Here is a 22,961-nt window from a genome sequence, read left to right on the forward strand (position 1 = left end):
GACAGAAATTTGTGTCTCAGCTGAACTCTGGCAGTGTCTCACTGATCCTGGAATGGAAATGAATTTGGCTTCTAGGCTCCGCCCTTCCAGCTATGACCCTTTGATATTTGTTGCCATGTGACTTGTTGTGGACTTGTTGCCATGACGCTTGTTGTTGTTATGATGGTGTCCTTAATGGCCCATTAAGCAATTGGAACCTGTTGCTACTATGGACTGTGATCCATTTGTTCGTTCAACGTGTTTGTTTATTGTTCTTGTTCTTGTCTAACTGTCACATGTCATCATCATAGTGAAATGTGTTTTATCGCATTTCTAAAATGGATGACGTTACAATTATACAAGTAGATCCAACGAAGCAATCTGATTGGTCAACCAGACATTTGGAACATGCTCTAATCGACATTACAGTACACCTCCTTTAATTAGCCACGATTCTCAAACTGGGGTCTGCGAGCCATAGGCTAGGAATAAATTAATAAACTTATGGGCATCGTTTAAAAAGTGCTAAACTATGATGGAGAAAAAAAATAATAAATCTGAGCCAATGACGCTCACTTACTTAGGCTTAGGACATTAAAACTCCTGAAATGATTGTGTCGCACCACTAAATCTGTTACTTTGCTCGGGACTGAACTGCACTTGGCAGTAAACATTTTTTTTATCTGCATGAGGATTAGAGGGGGTCCCTGGAAAAACGATTGAGAAACCCTGAATTAAAGTATTATTGCCATTTCACATTATAACCACTATCGCGTGGTGCAAAAACAAGATTGAGACTCCTGGCTAATCTAAAAACGGGCAATGGCATAGAGCATGGGTGGGGGCTGATGTGGAACCTGGTTGCTCAAAACAAGCCACCTGTGATGACACCCACCTGTCAATCAAAGCCTTAATATAATGTGAATGGGTGAGTTTTAAGAACTAGTACAGTTGTCTATGAATGGGGAAATTAGGTATAGTGACCAAATTAGTTTTTTTGTACCAGGCTGTAAACATGTTTATTTCTGCTGTGAAGTTGACTCATTTTGTAGCCAGCCTCAAGTGGATGTTTGAGGAAGTGCATTTTTGGCTTTTCTGCGCTGGCTTCACTCACAGCCAGTTCATACACAAGTTGCCAGTTGCCCCAGTATGGAGAAAAATGAGTTCAAGTGTAGTTTTCAACCACGCAGCAGGTTAAGCATACCTGCAATGTGCCTCTGAAAATTATGGAAAAAACACTGCTCTACCATGATCCGTCCATGCCAAGGAAGATGACATGATGTAGTTATGCTCAATGGTAGCTATGGTATATGTTATTGTTATTGTTATGAATAATTAATGCTACTAACAATATCATAGCAGCAACATAATAAATATACAGCTTGTTGATCAAACAGCAGAATAAACATGTTTACAACCTGGTCTCTATAGCTGATGTTCTTGCTCTAGAGAACTGTACTGTATCTTTATATGACTCACCTGTTCACCTTTTCTCAGCATTTTTCTTTAGACTTTACAACACAGAGCATTTGTTTTTGTTTGTGTTGTAGGAAATGTTGAGGAAAATATTTCTAATCTAATGAATCCTTAATTAATAATTAAAGCGTCATTTTGTAGAAATTGGTACTTTTGTCACAGTGAAATACCTCTGTCATAATTACTGTATGGACGGCTGTACATGTGTATTTGTTATGACTGTAAAAAGTAGCAAGTTGACCACTTTGTCTACAGCCAAACATCAAGTTAGTGCAACAGAGACAGTGCCAGTCATTAATCCATTCTACACCAATACACTGTACACTGATCATGACTTAACAGTAGACGGTTATATCTTATTAGTATCTGGGATCAATTGGGAAGTCACTACAGTATACCACAATACAATATTATACAATATTGGAAAATAAAAGGAAAAATTCCATTTTTTCTTTTTTAGATTTGTTACCTTCATGTTTTTGTTTTTGCATTTGGAAATAAAAATGTAACCCAAAAGGACATTATGTAGAAATTGGTATTTTTTGCTATTTAATTCAGTTTCAGATTGTAACATCACTGTCATCAATGATAGTTTGTCCATCATATGACAAAAAAGCAAAAACTTCTCACTCTTATATTAAAGATCTTGATCTAAATTCTCCTGATTTTACAATAATGTGACCAGTTATAAGAACCAACAGATATGTCGTGCTTTTTACACGCAGCACGTTCCCAGAATAGTTTGTTCCTCATCCAACAAAAATGCAATAAGTTCTCACCCTTATATTAAAGATTCATACTGCCTACACTTCATTTATATCTGTAACTGATTTTTATCCTTGAATCCAACCACAGTGAACAATTAATTCAGGTTCAGTGGAAGAATAACACGTGAAAGGTCAGTTTAAAATATGCTTAACCTGTTTGGGTTTAGGGAAATCACGTAAACACTTAAACAGAACTTTTTATCTTGTATCTTTATGTCAAAGAAAGGAGTGTTCATTACAGGACTGTTGTTGTTTGGGGTGCATTAGATGTTACTTTCTAATCTGTGTGCATTTCATGGCAAAGACTAAACAATAATGGAAACAGACAAGGTCAACACAGATCTCAAGGAATACATTTAGTCCATGAAGGGAACTGATTGTCCTTCATAATGCACAGTGGCTGCTCGCTGCAGATGACAGACATCAAGCAATATGTTAATCTTCCAAAAAAAGTGTGTGTCTGTGTTTTAGGTGTTTAGTAGCTTTAGGCAACAGTAGGTTAGAGGTTAGAGAAGGTACACGCTCTAAATTATGAGACATACAAGAGACCTAGGACACAACTTTGACCCGAGTGATAAAGAGCTCTGCTGCTGCGTTCTCAAACTCCTTTGCATCCATATCACCGCCCGGGCCCCGTGTCTGTGCTCCAGCTATGGCCTGAGCTAGCTTATATGGAGAGATCTTGGCACTGGCCTCCAGGTAGCGTATACCCTTTGCACTAGCCTCCAGACAAGAATTAGCTTTAGGATTATTAGCATTAGCACAGCAGTTTGCATCACAGCCTTGAGATGTCTCCAAGGCTTCCTTCAAGGTCCCCAGTACAGCCAGGCACAGTGCCCGCGAGGCAGGCCCCTCGTCCGGGCAGCACACTTCAGCGTAAAGCCTCTGAGCCTGCCGGATGTAGTCCGAGAAAACCGCACACGTGAGCACGCCGTGGCGGAAGACATCATGGGGGACGGCCTCGTGGTCTTGGCAATGGAGGCGTTGTAGGAGAGGGGCAGAGGTGGAGGCAGGGACTCCACCCTCACTGCACAGGCACTGCAGAGTCTGTGTGTACAGGCCCCCTCTCACTCCTCCTCCTCCTGTCGGGGTGTCGATGCAGGAGCCATCGGGGCCTTCAGAAACCTCACCTTGACGTCGACGGGGCCCGGTAAGGTTCAAAAGGTCGTAGGCCACACGGACGTTGTTGCTGAAGGCAGATCTTGGGGAAAAAAAGAAAGCGAAAACATTGTCTGAAATCTCAAAACCTGGGCAAATAAGACTTGTACAGCTGTGTACCTCACCAGGTAACTGAGAAAATATGTTCTTGTCGTCCTTAAACAGGTTTAGAAAGTAGGAAACTAATAGCTTTATTAATGGTGAAGGAATTATTTACATAGATCTATCATGGGACATCTATTCGATCAAATTCTGGGTTGCCAGGTTGTTGAATGATTAGCAATAAAGTCAAGCAGTCAAAGGTTCTTAAAACAATTAAAGTCTATAGTTGTAATAATGAATAAAATGTTAATAAACTAATTTTAGTCCACATGCCCTGCAGTTCTTCTGATTAATTAAAGGGATAAAATAAACAAAGATAAACACAAACCACAACCTGGCAACCCAAATATCATTCCTATTAATGACTTTTAACAGTTTTATCAAACATTACTGATTTATTAACTATTAATAATACATAATTCTTTCAGCTGGTGTTGCAGTCTATCATCACTGCTGTCTGTCTTTTTTTTTCTTTTTTTCTGTTTTAAACCATTTTCTTTATTGTAATCTATTATTTATTTATTTGTTTTTATTTAGACATCTGACTGCTTTTATTTTAATACTTTTTATCTTTTCTGTTTAATTTGTGACGTGACCTTGGGTGTCCAAAAGGTGCTTGAAATAAAATAAAAAATAAAAAACACAGAATTGCCTGTATAATGACAGCATGAACACCCATGTTTCATCTTAATTACAGACCATAATTATATTACTATATTATATAACTCGTGTTATATCACTCCTGTTGTTTTTAGAGGGTACAAAAGCACAAGAGAGACAGTCAGTCTGGAGTCTACCAGACATCCAGGGGTGCCAAAGCATGACCAGCTGAATTATTTAAATGTCTGGGTCAGCACAGTGAGAATATATATATGAGGTTTGGTCATTGCTTCTATGAGAATAATATTATAATAACATAATGTATAATTTTTCTATATAATGTTTGCCCAGACCTCTGGGAGTGATGCGCCAGCCGCAGGTGCCACAGCGCCCGGTTGAGGTGCTGCTGCTCCTGCGCCCCTGCGCTCAGCGGGCCGTTGTTCAGCTGATCCCCGTCGCTGCATCCAGCTGTGCCGGTCTCCGTCACGGAGGCGAGGTGACAGAAGTGATCCGCCAGGAACCCGATGGGATCGTCCGATCTGGCCTCGATCATCTTCAGGATAGCGCCGCGGAGAAGCTCACCCACCCCGACCTGCGACAGAAACTCCCTGTCGCTGTCCGACTTGGTGGCTTTGCTCTCGGGCATCCCCGGAGGAGTAGGAGTGGTCCCGGACCGGCGCTTCTCCTTGTCCGCCATTACCGATGACCGATGACCGATGACGCGGTGCGGCGCAGCGGCAGCAGCGGAAGTGATTTAACGATGAGACGCAGGAAACGGGGCCCGGTTTATGTCGGTTTATGTCGGTTTATGTCGGTGATGAATGTCACAAGAAAACGTGCAGCGGCTGAAAACAAAAGATCATCACCTCTGTCGGGCTGGTTGCTAAGGACGCAGAGCAGGGGCGTAACAAATGATGGGGAGGTCCCTGAGCACACATCTACTGCTGGGACACTAAGAGTTACACTTCTATTCATTAATCTAATTTGTCTCTGACAGGGCCTGATGTGACAATGTGAATCTATATGAATGTTGTATTGACTATTTTATTAAAGAGTAACATGGGCTGTTTATATACAATAAACATTTCAACATTGTTTTGCCGCATTCATTTACAGTATTAACAGTAGTGGTGCAGCTGTGAATACAAGTGATTAAATATAGTTAATAGTAATAAACAGCTAGATATGAACATATAGTATATGAGGACAGTATCAGGAGATACCACGTAATACACACATGGTGTTATAAAAGTTTGATTTCAAAATGTCCAGCTGAATAACTTTATTTCACTTTTATTTTTTAATGTTTTACTACACAGCAAATCAGGAACAGATAGTAGCATCATCACAGTCCACGGTCAGATTTCATAATGTATTAATTATGGCCTGCTAGGATTGTCAGATACTGTATGGCTGGCAGATTTGGCTTCTTTTTTTTTTGGTTGACAGCGAAGAATTTGAACCTCTAAGGACATAACTGCTGGTGTTATATATCTGTTGTATGTAGATGTGACACAAAATATTACTTTCTGAATGATCTTGTGAAAGACAAGAGAAAGAGTGATACGTTTTAAGCCTAAATGTTAACAGACTGTGCATTACTCATAATAAGTCATGTTCAAAATGAATAAATTGTATTTAACACTAAACTAAACTTGAATGAAGTTGACACAAATCTTCACCTTGTGTTCATTTTAAACATGACTCTTTCACAAGATCATTCAGAAAGTGATATTTTGTGTCACATCTACATACAACAGATATATAACAGCAGCAGTTATGTCCTTAGAGGTTCGAATTCTTCGTTATGTCAACCAAAAAATGCCAAATTCTGCCCTAGCAGGCCATAATTAATACATTATAAAAGTGAAGCTGTGGGCCGCATGAAACCTGACCATGGACTGTGATGATGCTACTATCTGTCTCTGATTTGCTGTGTAGTAAAACATTTTAAAAATAAAGTGAAATAAAGTTATTCAGCTGGACATTTTGAAATCAAACTTTTATAACACCATGTGTATTACGTGGTATCTCCTGATACTGTCCTACTGTAAATATCTAGTGTACTCATATACTATATATTCATATCTAGCTGTTTATTACTATTAACTATATTTAATCACTTGTATTCACAGCTGCACCACTACTGTTAATACTGTAAATGAATGCGCCAGATGTTTAAAACAATGTTGAAATGTTTATTGTATATAAACAGCCCATGTTACTCTTTAATAAAATAGTCAATACAACATTCATATAGATTCACACGGAGACATATGGAAGGCAGTGACACACAGTAAGACAAAATACAGTGTTGTAATAAAGATGTCCCTCTCATTAATTAAGTGAACGTACAGTCGATTCAAACAATAAATACAGCGTTTCATCAGTTTCACAGCTGCAGGATCAATATCACATTTGTTTGTTAAACATATGGACCTATTTCTAGGAACTATACCGTACACGACACACAGAAATAAATAAAGATACGAGCACTATGAAGAAAACTAAAAAGCTGTATTTACTTTTTAAAACTTTCAATGCGTGGTTCATTCTCAAGTTAAAAAAAAACAGTGAATATATATTTAAACAAAATAGCTGCTTCGAACTTTGTTGTGCTGTGTGGACACTCAGTAGGTACAGGAGACATACCTGCATGTTTATGGACATGGTGAGACCTGAATGTGTGTTTCTATAGGCCAATACTGGCTAAATATCTATAACTTTAAATGCATATTCCACAAATGTCAAGATTACTCTGCAATCCAGTGTTGTTGTTTCACAATGATAGCTTAATCAATGAGGGCCTTTGGTCTTTTGTTAAGTTTCAGTTCTATCTTGGGCTGTAGTGTTGTATGTGCAATTATATTGCATGTGCTGCGTCATCGACATGGGCACCGAAGCCATTTGTTAGAGGTATATGCTTCCCGTTGGTGAGGGCAACTTTTTCCAAAGAAGTCACTTTCCCGTTGGTGTAAGTCGTAGGTACAGGCAGAAAATCTCTCTGCAGCTTGTGCTCCAGCATCATGTGGTTCTGAGGAGGAAGGCCAAGGCACGCTCTGAAAGAGACAACGGAGACTGATTTGAATTTCTCTCACTGATGAAACACAAGAATTTTTATACCTGTTAATCATAATTCTACTTTTATTTGTATATTTCCACCTTTGGGGTAATTCAAATCACAGCCTTGTCCATACCTCATGATGTTTTCTATGCAGGCCCTCTGGCGGAAGAAAGCGTTGATGACCGGGGTGCCTGATGGGACAAGGGGGGCCTTGCAGAGGAAGGAAAGCAGTGCTAAGACACTGTGGAAGGACTGGAAGTCCTCTTCCCCCTCGGGTCTGATAGTCACACGCTGGCAAAGCTCCGTCAGGATCACCAGGTCCAAGATTATTGGGCTGGCTAGTAGAGAGTCCTGTTGCAAAGACACAAAGATGAGTATAATGAGGTCATAGGAGAGGAAAGGGAATGATTTAAAACATGTATTAATACATAGAACTCGTAGATTACTGTAGTCCCTTGCAGGAATTATAGCAGCTACAACAAACGTTTGCCAAATGAGATATTTTTATATTCAACAAATTTCAAGTGTTTTCATTGTTGTCGGATCTAGGTGCCAGCAACAGCTGAACGAGAATGCTGCAGCTGGCAGCTGTCTAATCAGGCAGGCTCAGATTGTTCTAATAACGTGTCTGACAACAAAACTCCGGAAGGGATCTCTACAGAGACAGACCCCTTTTATGAAAGAGTAAGATCCTTTATATTTAACTAGAAGCAACTGTTATTTCACACTGTAAAAAGCCACCAGACTACCACTGTAAAAAAAAATTAATTAATGTGAGACTTTTATGGTGTTTTTAAACACGTTAGTTCAAACTTTACCTAAAAGGATTACACATTGCAGCCTGTTTCACGACTGTCAGCTACAGCACTCTCGCTCAATACGACACCATTTGGTCATTTAGACACAAAAATATGGGTAAAAATGATCTTGGTTGAATAATATCGAAGTTTCACTTCATACAGTACATCTGGAATACACAAAATAATTGTTTTTTTTCTTAAAGGCATTATATTTATGTGATGGCAGATTAAAATGAAACAATCCTGATCTTGCTCTTGAGTACATTCATGGCAAATACGCCACGTAGTAGCTCTAGGTCTATTTAATAAAAGCTTTAATTGGCTACATTTTTCAAAAACAAATAATGCGTTTTGTAATTTCTTCATCCTAATGAATGTAGTTTGACACGTCTTCAGGGTGTAAACATAAGCAGGACACATTTTGTGTGTGGGACTGGTGGTGGGATGGTTAAAGCAGCTAGGCTAGTGAAACATGAGACTATGTCAACGACCTGAAGATGTCTCTTTAAATGAGCTCCAAGACTCATTAAGAAGGATTAACAATAAAGCTCTGGCACTCCCGAGCCTCCGACTCCTCCACAACTCCAGTCAGATGAAGACAAACCAGCGCTGATGCAGTTTGGACTCTCACACTGTTGAACACTAACCTCACAGGTGTTGTGCAGTGCAATGGTGTTGGTCCCTCCCATCATTATTTCAGAAGTGTATTCATCCATGGCACGCTTGCTGTCTCCCACATAGGGGACGTACTTAATCACCACCTGAAATTACACGCAGAGGCAGTTATTAAGTCTGATCACTTCGTTTTTAAACATCCGTGTGGAATCTGTGTCTGTGTCACTCACACAGTGGTCAGGTTTTTCACCGGGCTGGTACAATATGGGGTTTGATTGGACCATGTCGTCCACCACGTTGCTCTTGGAGATCTCTTTGGAGCGGAACTGCTGCGGAGCCGACAGGTTCTTTCCGTCGTTGTTGCCAAGGTGGTTGTAGCTGACAATGGAGGTCGGCTGTCGATTGAGGGGGAGAGTTACATATTAAAATCTCTTTGTTTGGAAAAAACATGGCACTGTGAGTTTGTAGCTGTCATGTTATTTTCATATCATCTGGTAGGACAATCGCATCACTGCGCTTTCTGAAGCGAGCGTCTTCCCTTTGGGGAAACACATACAAGGAGTTTTATCTTGGTGTTTTGCTGCATGACAAACAAGAACAACTATAGGGAAGATAAAAAAAGTACTAGAGGATATAAATATGATCTTCTAGTACAATCATCACTTTTTGGCCCTAGATATGAAACATCTTCTTGGCTTCTTCTTGGATATTAGAACCATTTTAGTAGTCAGTCTTCACTTCTTTACTTGCATCTTTTTTTCTCTCACCTTGATACCTGCACTGACAAGAAAGTCCACCAGCACTGATTTGATCTTGGTCTGACCCGACTTGAAGTCATCTCCCCCAATGAATACCCCTGTCTGCATGGCCAGCTCTATGGCTCCCGGTACAAAGGTGTTCTGTGGGGAGCCGTTCAGGAAAGCGCAGCCCTCAAGTATACTGGCGACTGCAAACAGAGTGGAGGGAGAAACCTCTGCTCCGGCCTGATGGATGAAAAAAGAAAAAAGAAGAAGAGATAATGACTGACTGTGTGTATCATCGTATTACAACAAGAAGCAGGCTTGACTCACAAGGCTTTATTTCCCCTGAGATCATCTCTGTAGCACAACTCTATTGTCGACTTCATGCCTATCTGAAATTGAGCTATTTGCTGAAGATCATAAGTCTGTGAAATAGACTATTATCGTTGCTGACAGCAGTACAAGTATTCTGAAGACAGGAGATAAAATAAGAACTCATCCATGAGGGGCAAATCATAATTTTCTCCCACTGATCTGATAGAAAAAAGGAATAGCTGCTCATTACGGCATTTCATCCAGAGTAAAGCGTTAGCAGAGCTAATCTTTTCATCCTCTAAGCTTTATTAATCACTAAATGTAGTAGAGGATTACTGTTTGGTCCTCTGCACTAGGAAGAAATTAAAGGTGGGTGGGTGATTCATGACCACCAACACAATTTAGGTTCTTTTCAAGGACAGAGTTAAAGCCTTTCATATCGGATCTCTTCTGGAAACAACTTGAGAGTCTGTGCCTTTAGTTCTTGCACTTCACAAGAATCAAACCAAACTTCTGCTCTCACCTGGATTGCAGCTAGCAGGTTCTTTGCACTGTCATTGACCCCTGGTATGATATCACAGAAACGCTCAGTGTTGGCGGTCCACAGAACGATGACTTTGTCAACACCACTCGACTGACGGAACTCCCTTATGTCAGCTCTGATCTGCTCCACCTGGAAGAACGTTTTACTCTTTGAGTCAGATTAAAAATGACATATGACGCGACACAATCGTGGAGCGAGAAGCGAGACTTCACCGCTGATGAATCCGCCGGGTCAGAAGGCCCAGCATTACCTGCTCTGCCATGGTCCCGGTGAGGACGTTGTCTGCCCGACTCTCTTGGTTTGCAGCGATGAATTCTGGGATATAGATGGACGGTCTGGGTTTCATGCGGCTCATGTATGGTCGCAGTTGCTCTTGTAACGACCAGTCAAACACCTGAGCTCTCTCCATCGCGCTGCCAAGATCCATTGCGGAGATATCCCAGCCTAAAAACACAAACACACTCCCAAAATTTAAAAAATGTGCTGGATTCCTTAGATCTTCCAGAGCTTATGACCGACTGTAGCAGCTCTATAAATGGGCTGCCTGTTAACGCTCTTGCCGTATGAAGTAACGGATTAAGTTGTGTTAGAGAACACCATAAAAGCACATCTTCATCTTCACCTTATGAAGAGCCTATGTAGCTGCCCTGAGGTCACATTTCCCTATCTTGTCCTCTGACATACACACACTCCAGATCTTGAGGAGACTGACTGCAAATTGTCCGTACCGTCAAAGATGATATCATTAGGGTGCACCATGGGTAGGAGGTCACGGAAGGGCACGTTGACCTCGCCCTCAAGCCCTGATCCCAGACAAACAGTAGACGCCTGCAGGAGGGAGCCGTAGTAATTTGCTTTCTGTGGGAATGTGAGAGAGAGACAGAAGAGAAAAGAGAGACAAACACTGTGATTTCATTTCCTATAAGGACTATTTTTGTACCAAGATTTATTATAATGGAAGTCACAGGAACCACCTCAGAGAGGTAAAAATATATACCCATATAAGGGGAAATCCTCAAGTCCAGACAGTTAGTTAAGCCCTTAACACTCTACTGAACATGTCAGCAGAACCAGCTTATAACGAGTCTCTAGCACCACATCAGGGGACATACAGTTAGCTATAATTATAAAATAGAACAAGAAGGTTCTGCCTCAGGTTTTCACAGTCCATTATACTCTGGTTAAAAAGAGTTCATGAACCATATAGAACTTTCTTGGCACTGTGAAGGAAGAATCACTGTGTTGTTTTGCATGTTTTAGCCGCTTGAGAAAATCATTATATCTTTGTTTTTTCTTCCTACCAAGCAGTCAGCTTGCATTCATTTTTAGTACAGTATGGAATTCAGCTTGCAGAATTTCAAACGTGTCAAATTCCAGGTCGTTTTTTTTCCCCCACACTTGTGCTGACATGAACATAACCCAGCAGCCGATTCCATGTCTGCACGTGTACAGGTACGTTTGTGTCACTCCACTCACCTTCAGCCCGGTCTTAGTTCTCCAGGTGAGACCCAGCTTGTTGGCCAGTACAGCTGCTGTGACCGTGGTCCCGTTGTTGCCTCCCCAGCCCACCAGCATCACACCCAGCCGGGGTACGTGCCTCTTGGTGCGGAACGTCATCTCGGTGGCGCGGGGGGTCACCTGTTTCGACATGTAGAGCAAAATGACTGTACATATGACACATCCAGATGCATGTGCGCACATAGAAATGTAAGAAAGGACCTCTTACCGTGATGTTGTTCCCCTCTCTGTGCACCGATGCTGTCTGGTAGGAATACTGAGCCGTTATGTGCGTGTCTGTGTACTTGACATTTGGGCTGTTGATATGAATGTTTGAAGACATGGCTGCAGAGTCTGCAAAGAGCAACAAAGAAGATTTATGTTCAGCTTCTTTCTGTGTGCGTGCGTGTGTGTGTGTGAAAAATGTCACTTTTTGGCTTTAAATTTCTTTATTGCACATTTTAGCATGCAGGGTACAAAAGGTACAAACAGACAGATAATAAAATAAAGTACATTTACATTTTACAGTGCCACAGACTGTGTTACGTTCATCATTTTATTGTCATTTATTAACTTTTTAGTTTTTGTTTTGGACATTTAACAAGATGGTGTTAAGTGTTAATTAATGAATAAAGTGCATGAACAGTGGCTTTATTTCTGACCATTCTTATGAATATGCAATAGTACGCCACACGTCCATCAACCTACAGATTCATATCTGTCGCTTTCCTCCTGATAGTCTGAAGAAGCTGCACGGTGCTGCCTGTCTCTCTGTCTATCTGTGTATTGTCCGCAGCGTCATGCTGTGTTATTCCGACACAGACCTGTGTTGCCATTTTGACACTCGGCTTGTAAGGTTTTGTCAACATGTGAGAAATAATGCCTCCGGTCTGGACTTCGTCTGCAGTATATCAGCTTCAAAACAGCTTCATTTAGCGGCTTCTGGCAGCAGCAGCGCGTCTCTCCTCTCTCTCCTCTAGCACCATGAGTTACTATGGTTACGTAGATGCCCTGAAACTTTATAATGATCATTCATCAATCATGAATGTAACCTGATCGTTCCTCATTGCTGAAATCTTGTGCTATAACATCATTGTACGTGACAGATCTAAAGCCCCAAAGCTTCCCTCATGAAAATATAAAATTATGCATGTTAGTTAAACTGTCCTGTGTGCAAATCATCATCATAGTTATCCTCACTCTCATTTATTAGACGTCAGATGATGAAGTGTCTTTGTAGCCTTCAGTAAATATTCAGTTTACATGTGACCTGAGCACCTCTGACATAATAAATGACCAACACCTAACTGTTCAGATAAGTGTATAACTGTATATTTGATCTTATCTTTATATTTTTTTTAATTTATTAATTTAATTTATTTATATATATATATATATAATATATATATATATATTATATATATATTATATATATATATAATTTATTTATTTATATATTGGATCTTATCGATGATTACTTGTTTAACATATGTTGTTTTTGTTTGTATACCTGGAGTATTGTAACAAAATTGGGATTGGGATTATTAAAGTACTTCTGATTCTGATTCTATAACATTTGTATACTGTATATATCCTATAGCATATTCTTATTTATATATCTTGTTCATTTGTACATACTCTCATACTCTGGTTAGATGCTAAACTGCATTTCGTTGCATTAAGTGTTTGTTACTTTGTGCAATGACAATAAAGTCGAATCTAATCTAATGATCCTGCAGGATCCTCAGTCTGTGGCGCAGTTAGTGCGACTTGTTGTTGACTGCACTGCACTGCAGTTTTTTGTTTTTTTAGGGCCACAAACGAAATCTTGCATTCAACCTTAGTATCGTGAAGGTGGAAATGGCACTCTATTACCCATAGTGCCACTTCCACCTTGTTTCATTTCCTCAACACGTCACAGCTCACTCCGGCTACCCGGCATGTTGTTAGAAAAGGAAGAAGAGATAAGTTACATCTTATCTGTTATGTCTCATAAACTGACCAGACTATCAGATTATAATTAGCAAGTCCAATCAGACTAATTTAGGTTATAAACGAAGAAACGCACGTGTTAATAAATGAATGACACGCGCGTAATGAACCAAAAAAAAAAAAGTAAACCCCGGAAACTCCCTCACCTTGTTCCCGGCCTGAAGAGTAAAGATGTAGATAAGTAGTTTCCTTTCAGTGAAGTCGGTACCGGTGTGTCTCACGGACAGGTCTCGGGCAGAATGAGTGGAAGTTTCCAAGTCTATTCCGTCTACAAAGTGCCGGTAGTTGTTTCCTGCTGCTGCGTCTTCTCGCACTGACTCGCGCAGCTCGGTGTCATCCGACGTAAGTGGGCGCGTGGACCCAATGAGCACGCGCCATCTCTCTTATGTAACCCCGCGAGGATGGGGATGTTGAGGAGCGCGTGGCAACAGCTGATATATTCAGGGGGATAGAAACCAGAAAGTTCGATGTGGAAATATTTGTGGAGAGGTCTCCACCTCTCTTTCAGCAGGCAGTTCAATAAAAGCAAGAATCAGGCAAAGTTATTGATGTTATTAAAAAACTGCGTATCTGTGGGAGTGTCCTCATGTGTCATGCCCTGCAAAGTGTGTTGATATGCATCATTATTCTCATTATTTCCATGATCACCTCCCCCATGTACTACCACCTCTGTTGTTCTTTTACAGTAACGATCCTACTTGTTAATACCCAGAAGAAAGTCTCACATGCAGATCAGGATTAGAGCATTTATGCATGAAATCATCAGTTGTTATGAAATTCATTCACACCCCCCGGACCAGCTCAAACTCAACCATCTTGAAATGAAGAAATATTCTAGTATCATGCAAATGCCAAAATAAAAAAATAAATAAATACTGTTGCTGGAGCTCTGTACTCCAGCACACTGAAACAATGACTTTTAGCTTTGAGTGAGAACACTAGAGGAACCGTCTTTATAGTTGCCCCAACTTCTAAGAGCCACGATGCATGGCAATCATTCACAACACACACACAAGGCAATCAACATGGGCCAAACAGTGTTCTTGATGTGAACAGTCAGTCAGCTGACCTCAGTCTAAATGAGCTTGTGTTCCTTTAGATAAAGACCAAAGTAAATACAAACCTGAGGAAGATACCGAGCGTCTGCTGATGTCTAAGGGTCACAGACTTTGGCCACAGATTTCCCCTGGATATCAAACTTGACTTCATTTAGGTTTATTTTAGTAGACAGAGCACCTATCACCATGACAGCACGGTGGATATATACTGTACAGTACAGTATCTAAATATAGTGAAAACAACATTATAGCTGATAAAAGGTGAAAAATACATTAGGCATAATAATTACAACAATTAAAATAATATTGTCTCGTGGATGTCAGAGACCAACACCTAATTAAAAACACTTGGTTAATTGAATCAGTATCAGGAATACTTTATTAATCATCTCTGCAGGGAAATTGTGTTTGTTACAGCAGCTCCCAAATGGTAAGTTAGATAGTAAGTAATAGCAAGAAAAACAAAAACATTTGAACACTATACACCTATAAGAAATACAATGTAACTCTATATAAATAACAGTTAAATAAAACCAATAACAGTAAAATAAAAGCCAAGTAACAGTAAACTATACTATATATAAATCTAAAACCTTATAAAAGAATTTAGTGTTTGAGAGACTGTACAGAGAATAGACACTGATTGTTTAAAGTGCAGTGTGCATGCATGGAAAATTGCACTTATTTAATTATAAATGAATCAAATTATAGGTATTACCTGTTGGTTTCACTCTAATAAGAGGAACAGGGTAAACACAACACATAATTAGGTCATGTAACCACGTAAGGACATAGATAGCCCACTCATTTTTAAAAAACAATATTTGTTATCAGTGCTTTGCTTCGGTTTATAATTTAGTTGGAGAATAACTTTGGAAGTCATGTTATTATCATGAACTGAAGCCACGCATAGCCCCTGAATCTAAAAGCTTTCTTCTCTGGTATGCTCTTAGACATATTGCCTTAAGGCTTCATTCACCTGGAGCCTGCACGTCTACAATCCACTGGAGTGACACTAACCAGACATCTGAACTGAGAGTGGAAAATCACCTCTACATTCCTCTCCAATAAAAGATAGAAAATTAGATACTTGACTCTTGTGAAGGGAGATATAAAAATGTTATTAGGGAATTTTACTAATTTGTAAATTTTATGCAAAAATGTCTGATATATTTGGGTAGAGGCAAAAAGATTTGATCAGGCAGCTCAGTTCAGCAGGATGGAGCAAAGCTGTTTTAGAGTTGCAACATATCCGCTCTTTCTACTTTTCTCAGCTGAATATATCAGCTGTTGCACAAGTTACCTCAGCTCAAAAAGACATCTTTAAGTTCTTTACTGCAACTGTCTGACATCTAAAGACCCAAACCTGTGAAAGGTTTAGAAGACCTATCAGTGACTTTTATATTTATGGCACTTTTACAACACTAGGGGACAGGCTGACATCCCGAAACGCTCCATATCACATGGGATAGATGGTGAAGAACTGGTTGTGTGAGGGGTAAGAATACACACACTGACAACATAATAATACTGTTAGTAAATTATGGTTTAATGTTTTTGGCTTACATACAACAATATATGTGTTTTCCTTTCAGACACTTCCAAACTATTCTGTATACCAAGTTGGATATATTAGAGTTTTCCAGTTGTGATTATGTGTTGGATTTTTATGTAAACTATATTTACAAATAGTCATAATAACTTGTGACATGAAGGCAGCCTTAGACCCTTCCTGCCATGTATAAACACATCTTCAGAACTCAATTTCTGTTTCTAAATCTGTACTCTCCAAGCCTATACAGAGATAACCCTGACGACATCACCAGAGGACAACTTTTTTTCAGAGTGGTGTCCCTTTAACCTTTGGTTAATCCTTTATTGATAAATGAATTGATCATTTGATGAATTAAATGTCACAAAATGTGTCAAACAATCTCCCAGAGCTCAAGGTGTATATCCATATTGCTTGTTATGTCAGTCCAACGATCCAGAACTCAGAGGTATTCAAGAGACTGTTGTATAAGATAAAGAAAAGCAGATATGCGCCAAAAAAAATACTTAGCATGTTTGTTGGTTATTATTAGGTATCAGATATATTGATTATTATAAGATAAGATAAGAGGCAGGTTAACAGGTTATTTGCTGGCTCTAAATGAATGTGAGGGTGAATGGTTGTCTGTCTCTGTGTGCTCTGCAATCAACTGGCGACTCCATGAAACTCAATCAAGGTCAGCTCTGTCCTTCATTGCCCCCTAGACTCCATGGAAGGAAGTGGGGGGAGAGGAGGATGTGATCTTATCCCTCCATCTATTATCTTATGCGCTTATTACTGCTTATCCTCATCAATCATGCCCTGGTTTCATACTTATTTCTCTTATATATATTTGCCAATATATGTCTATTGGTACATAGTTCTGACAGTTTGAATGTGAGATGAAAACATTAATGGACATTTTGTAAAACAAAGTTAAACTGATATAGTTTCTCTTTTCAACAAACTGTGTTCAGACCTCAGAAACGCTACCACAACAAGATTTTTTTCTTCAACTTTATTGAAATAACAAACAAACAGATAAGGAATTCAGTCATACTTGTTCACATTGTATTATCTATCTATCTATCTATCTATCTATCTATCTATCTATCTATCAAATCAATTCAAATCAAATCAATTTTATTTGTATAGCCCAAAGTCACAAAGTACATTTGCCTCAGAGGGCTTTACAATCTGTACAGGGAGTGACACCCTCTGTCCTTAGACCCTCGGTTCGAGTGAGGAAAAACTTGCCCACAAAAACCCTTTAACAGGGAAAAAAATGTGGAAGAAACCTCAGGAAGAGCCACAGAGGAGGCTATCTATCTATCTATCTATCTATCTATCTATCTATCTATCTATCTATCTATCTATCTATCTATCTATTTGTCTGTCTGTCTGTCTGTCTATCTATCTATCTGTCTGTCTGTCTGTCTCTCTGTCTGCCTGCCTATCTGTCTATCTATCTATCTATCTATCTATCTATCTATCTATCTATCTATCTATCTATCTATCTATCTATCTATTTGTCTGTCTGTCTGTCTGTCTGTCTGTCTGTCTGTCTGTCTGTCTGTCTGTCTGTCTGTCTAAATTCTTTAAATTTTATAGGGAATGCCTTCTGTGTAGGAAAGTCTTCATAATTAAGTAATTGTCCATTGGGGTTAAACAAATCTTTTAAGTAAATTATTATTTATAATCAATCCAAGTTTGTAAACAGAGTGATGGATGAAACGCAGTCATGTAACCATTTCGCGTGACGTCACGGCCCAGCGGCGCTCTGATTGGAGGGCGCGTGTTTTACGTAGCAACGGTCCGGAAGATGTCGCCGAGGCCAGTCCTAAAAAACTTCCGCCTTAAGTTGTAAAGAAAACACAGCAGCGGCTAACGGACGAACCCACGGAGTAACCCACGGAGTAACCGGCCCGTGCAGCAAGCCAGACCAAAGGTACACACGAGGACACACGCTTAACACGCGCACACACGACGTACACACGCGTCCTCGAGCGCGGGGTTCTGTTTTTTTAAGCTCGCGAGCGAATTTAAAGCGGCTACGCTGCTAACTGCTAGCAGGCTAGCCGTAGGCCTCGGTGTTTTTCACGGTAAATGTGTCACCGTGTCACCGTGTCCGCTCAGCTGCGGCTCTAACACTCAACTTTAATGCTTTGTTACCTTTTTAAACCCGGACAGGACGTCTCTGTTGACGGTACAGCCGCCGCTTCGCCAGCCTGCGTCTGGTTTAGCCGACTAGCTGCTAGTCAGTTTAGCCTGTAGTCAGCCAGCCGCCGCGTCAGGCTGACAGACTTCATGTTTCTCTGTGTTATCTTTGTGTTTTGGACACGTTATCAACCCCACAAATGATTCATAACCGAGCCGAATACACAGATATTCACCGGTAATGTGTCAGTGATGTGCTCTTGCTTTAATTTAGACTCAGATGCATCAAAACAATGAAATATATAAACAGGATCCTGCCTGTAAATGCCTCGTTTCCCTTAATATTTACATTATTATATATATTATATTTAATTTAAGCTGCTGTTTGCTCACATTATGAGTCTCACTGTCAAGACAGGTAACAGTGCCACTCCCCTGCTACCAGGTAGACAAATCAACAAGTCATCCCTTCCTGCTTGTTGTATGTACACCATGTACTGCAGTATTACATTAGATTAAATATACTTTATTCATACCACCACGGGGAAATTTAACTTGTTACAGCAGCAGAGGAAAGTGTAGCATACACTACAGAATTAGAAAAAAGTAGAAAAGGCAAAAAAACACAAACAGACAGAAATATCTATAACCTACACAATAAACACGAAAAACAATCAACCTTCAGTACTGAGGATAAAAGTGGCATGATGTATAAAAACAGTATTCCATAGTGTGAGAAATATTGCAAAGAAAGTGACCATGATACAAATAATAATATTGCAAGAGTAATTAACTTAACTAGTAACTTTAATGCCAAAATATCTGGCTATGGACTCATCGATTGATCAGTTATTTATTGCATCTCTTAAAAAACGATTAAGAGTTAATAAGGTGACAAAAAAATCAAGTCTCCAACTCTTTGGAAGAATCGTTTAAGTCAGTTTTCAAGCAAAAATGTGGAAATTAACTTGATTCCAGCTCCTTAAATGTGAATGAAAGTTTGACTGTGACAAAGCAATCTGGTCACATGGTGGCAAAATCTCCTAAAAGCTCCTAAATGAAGCTGCAGGTACATAATTAGTTTATTATAAAAGTCTAAGATGACCAACTTTAGGTTAGATATACTTTATTCATCCCACCATGAAGAAATTTACTTGTTACAGCAGCAGAGGAAAGTGTAGCATACACTACAGAATTAGAAAAAAGTAGAAAAGGCAAAAAAACACAATAAATAAAACAGAAATATCTGTAACCTACAATAAACACGAAAAACCATCAACCTTCAAAAACAGACAAGTACTGAGGATAAAAGTGGCATGATATATAAAAAGAGTATTGTAATGTAAAGTGACCATGATACTAATAATAATAATAATATTGCAAGAGTAGTGACCATAATTACGGATATACATACGTACATTTTATTCCACCCGTTTCCTCGTGATAACGAGATAATTAATTCGTGAAAAAACAAAACGACAGTCTGGTGTATTAAATCATTGCAGGAAACATCATGTAGTGTAGCCATGTCAGAGCAGCAGGAGAACATCGATCACTGCATCACATATCTCTTCCATCAGGCTTCATGCCTTGCTATAGATAATGTACACGTTAGTGTGCGTCGTCTGAGAAGACGGCGAGCGAGGCTTCAGCTTTATCGGACTGAGCCTGTCATCACAAATACCCTGAAAATCAAAACTGACTATCTGGATTTCAAACTCAGTAACTGTTTGAAACGTTTTGAGACAAAACAAGAACAAATACAAAACACACTAAAGGTGTCTCCTATCGACTATCGTTTTGTTTTCTCCAGAGCTTAAATTAATTATCTCGTTATCACGGGAAAATGGGTGGAATACAATGTAAGTATGTTATGACCCTTTAGGGCTTCCGTACATAATATAAATAATATTACAAAAGTAAGTGGCCATGATATAAATAATAACTGCAAGGTATAAATGAAATAAAATAGAAAAAAAAGATTTGCAACGAGACGTGAACAGGAGACGACAACATGATTTGTTTGTGTTTATCTTTGTCGCTGAATACTGATCAGGTGTGTTTGTGCTAAGACAGGTTCATCTGCTCGAGTGTTGAGAGTTTATATTTTAACTTACTTTCATATGAGCTCGATGATCGATGTGCCACATGTCGTGTCACGGATAGCTGAGACACTTGAGTTTTATTATGATGTGGATTGTCGTACCCGATCCACTTGATCAAAGTCAGGATCTGTGCTAGTACTGATGGGGTGGATTATATCTGTGCATCCCTACTCATACAACATATAAGAGAACCTAAATACTTGTATAATTTGCACTATTCATATTGTCTATTTCACTGTACGACACATCCTGCTGCTACATATAATATTCTTTTGTTTTTAGCTGCTACATTTCTGTAAATAAGTCACAATTTTATTCTTATTCTGTTATTCTTTTATTTTTTATTCTATTATCTTTCATATACTTCATATTTATACTTTTATTACCTTGTCTTCGCTCAAATGTACAATGTGAATGTACAGCTGAATGACAATAAAGACATAAATCTAAAAAGAAAATCTATGAAGCCAAACCAAACTTTTATTAATCCCCTCTTGTTGCCTTGTCATTTTTTTTGTCCCCCCTCCAGGCTCTTGTCACTCTGGAGCTTGTGCAGTTTTCAGAGTGTGTGTGAGTGTGAGTGGGCGAGTGAGTGGGTGGGTGTGTGTGTGAGAGTGTGTGTGTGTGTGCGTGTGTGTGTGTGAGCTGCAGTTTCCTCCTCACCTTTTCACCAAGAGCTGCTCCTCCCTGGAGGATGACAATGGAGGAGATGAAGAATGAAGCGGAGACAAACTCCATGGTGTCCATGACGCTGTACGCCGTGATGTACCCAGTTTTCAATGAGGTAAAACATCCACTGCTGTCAGCACGTACATTTTCCATCAGTAATCTGTTAAATCATATTCATACAGTATACGTTTTACCTTTTAATCACCAGAAGATGACGATATTTTAATCATAAATAATCAATGTACCATTACACAGGGCATGAGGCCAGTTTGTCTGTAATTTTGGCAGAAACTATGATTTTAAATTTGTATCAGACTAATAAAAATGTGTTTTTGTGATGGCCAAAAGTGCAACTAAATGCTAGAAATGAGGTACCTTAAATATTCCAGTTTCATTTTCAAACCTCTGCAAGTTGTTGCGTAGACGACACATGTTGGCACATGGCTGTGATAATTTCTGTTTTCTCTACTTTTGTTTTTTCACTAGTTGGAGAGGATCAACCTATCAGCAGCTCAGACGCTCAGAGCAGCTTTCATAAAGGTAGGGACTATGCATGGAAACAGCACAGCTATCACCCCGCCACAACTTTCTGTCATGAGTTCGGTTTACATCCAGGTTGTGTTTCAGTCCCTGAATTTGTATTTTAAAGAACACATTGTAACCATATGTACATTTTTTGAGCTTTATTTGACAGAGACAGCTTGAAGAGTGACAGGAAATGTAGGGGGAGAAAGATGGGAAATGACATGCAGGAAAGAGCCACAGGTCGGATTCGAACCCTGTGCTGCCGTGACAAGGACTGAGCCTTTTTACACGGGGCGGATGCTCCACCAACTGAGCTAAACAACACCCCCATATTTACATTTTTAATCCTTTAAACCAACATTCTGCTTAAAAGTTTAGCTCCCTTCTCAAACACTGACAGGAACATGTGTACTCAGCTCGACGCTGTAACTTTCCAGTGCCGGGATGACATCGGAGAAAAGGAAAAGGAGTTCAGAAAGGAGACAGTGCACATAGAGTAATTTCCTGTATCGGTGTCACGTAGGCTTCACCACTGCCCTGGTCCTTTGACGGGTAGTGGCAGGTCCAGAGTCTGCTCACACCATGAGTACAGATAAAGACTTAATATACACTCCATAGTCGCCAAAATAAACATTTGATCCATTATTAGCTACAAATCTTTCGCACATTTTGATCGTGCTGTGACAACTGGTAATAGCCGCATTATTTCTGTGTAATGTTGAAGTCATCAACTACAGTTTATTACATGTGGGGATTTATTTTCATAGCTAGTTCTGTCCCACAGGTGGACAATAGACAATAATTATTGACTCATCCAAAAGTTTTTGATTTCTTTCCATGATTTATCCTCTCTTTTTTTTTTTTTTTAGAACAGCATATTTTTAGTTGTAAGAGTTACAGTAAGGCACACGGTTACTGGCATATTGTCAAAATAATAAATAAAAATAATCAGTAATTCTCCATCCTAAGACTGTGACCTGTTGATAGATTTTAAACTTTTGGATGTTGACCTTTTTTCATCAAGAGTGTGACATCATGTAAACTGTTTTTGATTAGTTTATTTCATCTGATTATTGTTATTACTCAGACCAATAAAGACTATTAGCTTCAGTTTATCTGATGCTTGAGCTGGAGCACCCCCAGTTACATGAAAGATAACTTAGAAATGAACTGAGCTGCTGTCTTTATGACATCAAAGGTGATATTCAAACCATTGGTGTGATTTTTACAAGTGATGCCTGATTGTAGTTTTCGCTGTCTTGATCCT

At 39.4% G+C, this 22,961-nt stretch overlaps 3 protein-coding genes across 3 annotated transcripts in view; 1 reads left to right on the forward strand and 2 right to left on the reverse strand.

Annotated features, from left to right (window-relative positions):
* Positions 1–2,203: 2,203 nt before the first annotated feature.
* Positions 2,204–5,142, reverse strand: tpgs1 (tubulin polyglutamylase complex subunit 1). The gene is made up of 2 exons (XM_019277462.2): positions 4,436–5,142; positions 2,204–3,423 (listed from the first exon to the last, which is right to left on the reverse strand). The coding sequence occupies exons 1-2, from the start codon at positions 4,777–4,779 to the stop codon at positions 2,772–2,774; spliced, it is 996 nt and encodes a 331-aa protein (XP_019133007.1). The 5' UTR covers positions 4,780–5,142; the 3' UTR covers positions 2,204–2,771.
* A 1,124-nt stretch (positions 5,143–6,266) lies between these two features.
* On the reverse strand, positions 6,267–14,027 carry LOC104926597 (inositol-3-phosphate synthase 1-A). Its single transcript, XM_010740482.3, has 11 exons — positions 13,796–14,027; positions 11,887–12,011; positions 11,637–11,798; positions 10,889–11,018; positions 10,411–10,604; positions 10,140–10,289; positions 9,329–9,544; positions 8,792–8,956; positions 8,594–8,707; positions 7,280–7,497; positions 6,267–7,141 (listed from the first exon to the last, which is right to left on the reverse strand). The coding sequence occupies exons 2-11, from the start codon at positions 11,998–12,000 to the stop codon at positions 6,946–6,948; spliced, it is 1,659 nt and encodes a 552-aa protein (XP_010738784.2). The 5' UTR covers positions 12,001–12,011; positions 13,796–14,027; the 3' UTR covers positions 6,267–6,945.
* A 4,007-nt stretch (positions 14,028–18,034) lies between these two features.
* LOC104926596 (programmed cell death protein 10) overlaps positions 18,035–22,961 on the forward strand; it is a 14,376-nt gene continuing 9,449 nt past the window's right edge. The window contains exons 1-3 of the mRNA XM_027275091.1: positions 18,035–18,186; positions 21,030–21,284; positions 21,656–21,709. Coding sequence (XP_027130892.1) covers positions 21,195–21,284; positions 21,656–21,709 — 144 coding nt within the window. The 5' untranslated portion in view covers positions 18,035–18,186; positions 21,030–21,194. The remainder of the gene's footprint in view (positions 18,187–21,029; positions 21,285–21,655; positions 21,710–22,961) is intronic.

This window comes from Larimichthys crocea, chromosome XXIV, assembly GCF_000972845.2.
Source record: "Larimichthys crocea isolate SSNF chromosome XXIV, L_crocea_2.0, whole genome shotgun sequence".
In the NCBI taxonomy this organism is placed as follows: domain Eukaryota; kingdom Metazoa; phylum Chordata; class Actinopteri; family Sciaenidae; genus Larimichthys; species Larimichthys crocea.

Excerpts from the sequence above, each read along its gene's own strand:
- tpgs1 (XM_019277462.2), bottom strand. The coding sequence starts at position 4,779 with ATGGCGGACAAGGAGAAGCGCCGGTCCGGGACCACTCCTACTCCTCCG. Across the intron at positions 3,424-4,435 it reads CTGGCGCATCACTCCCAGAG|ATCTGCCTTCAGCAACAACG; the intron begins GTCTGGGCAAAC and ends TTTTTCCCCAAG.
- LOC104926597 (XM_010740482.3), bottom strand. The coding sequence starts at position 12,000 with ATGTCTTCAAACATTCATATCAACAGCCCAAATGTCAAGTACACAGAC. Across the intron at positions 11,799-11,886 it reads GAGAGGGGAACAACATCACG|GTGACCCCCCGCGCCACCGA; the intron begins GTAAGAGGTCCT and ends ATGTCGAAACAG. Across the intron at positions 8,708-8,791 it reads GTGAAAAACCTGACCACTGT|GTGGTGATTAAGTACGTCCC; the intron begins GTGAGTGACACA and ends GTGTAATTTCAG.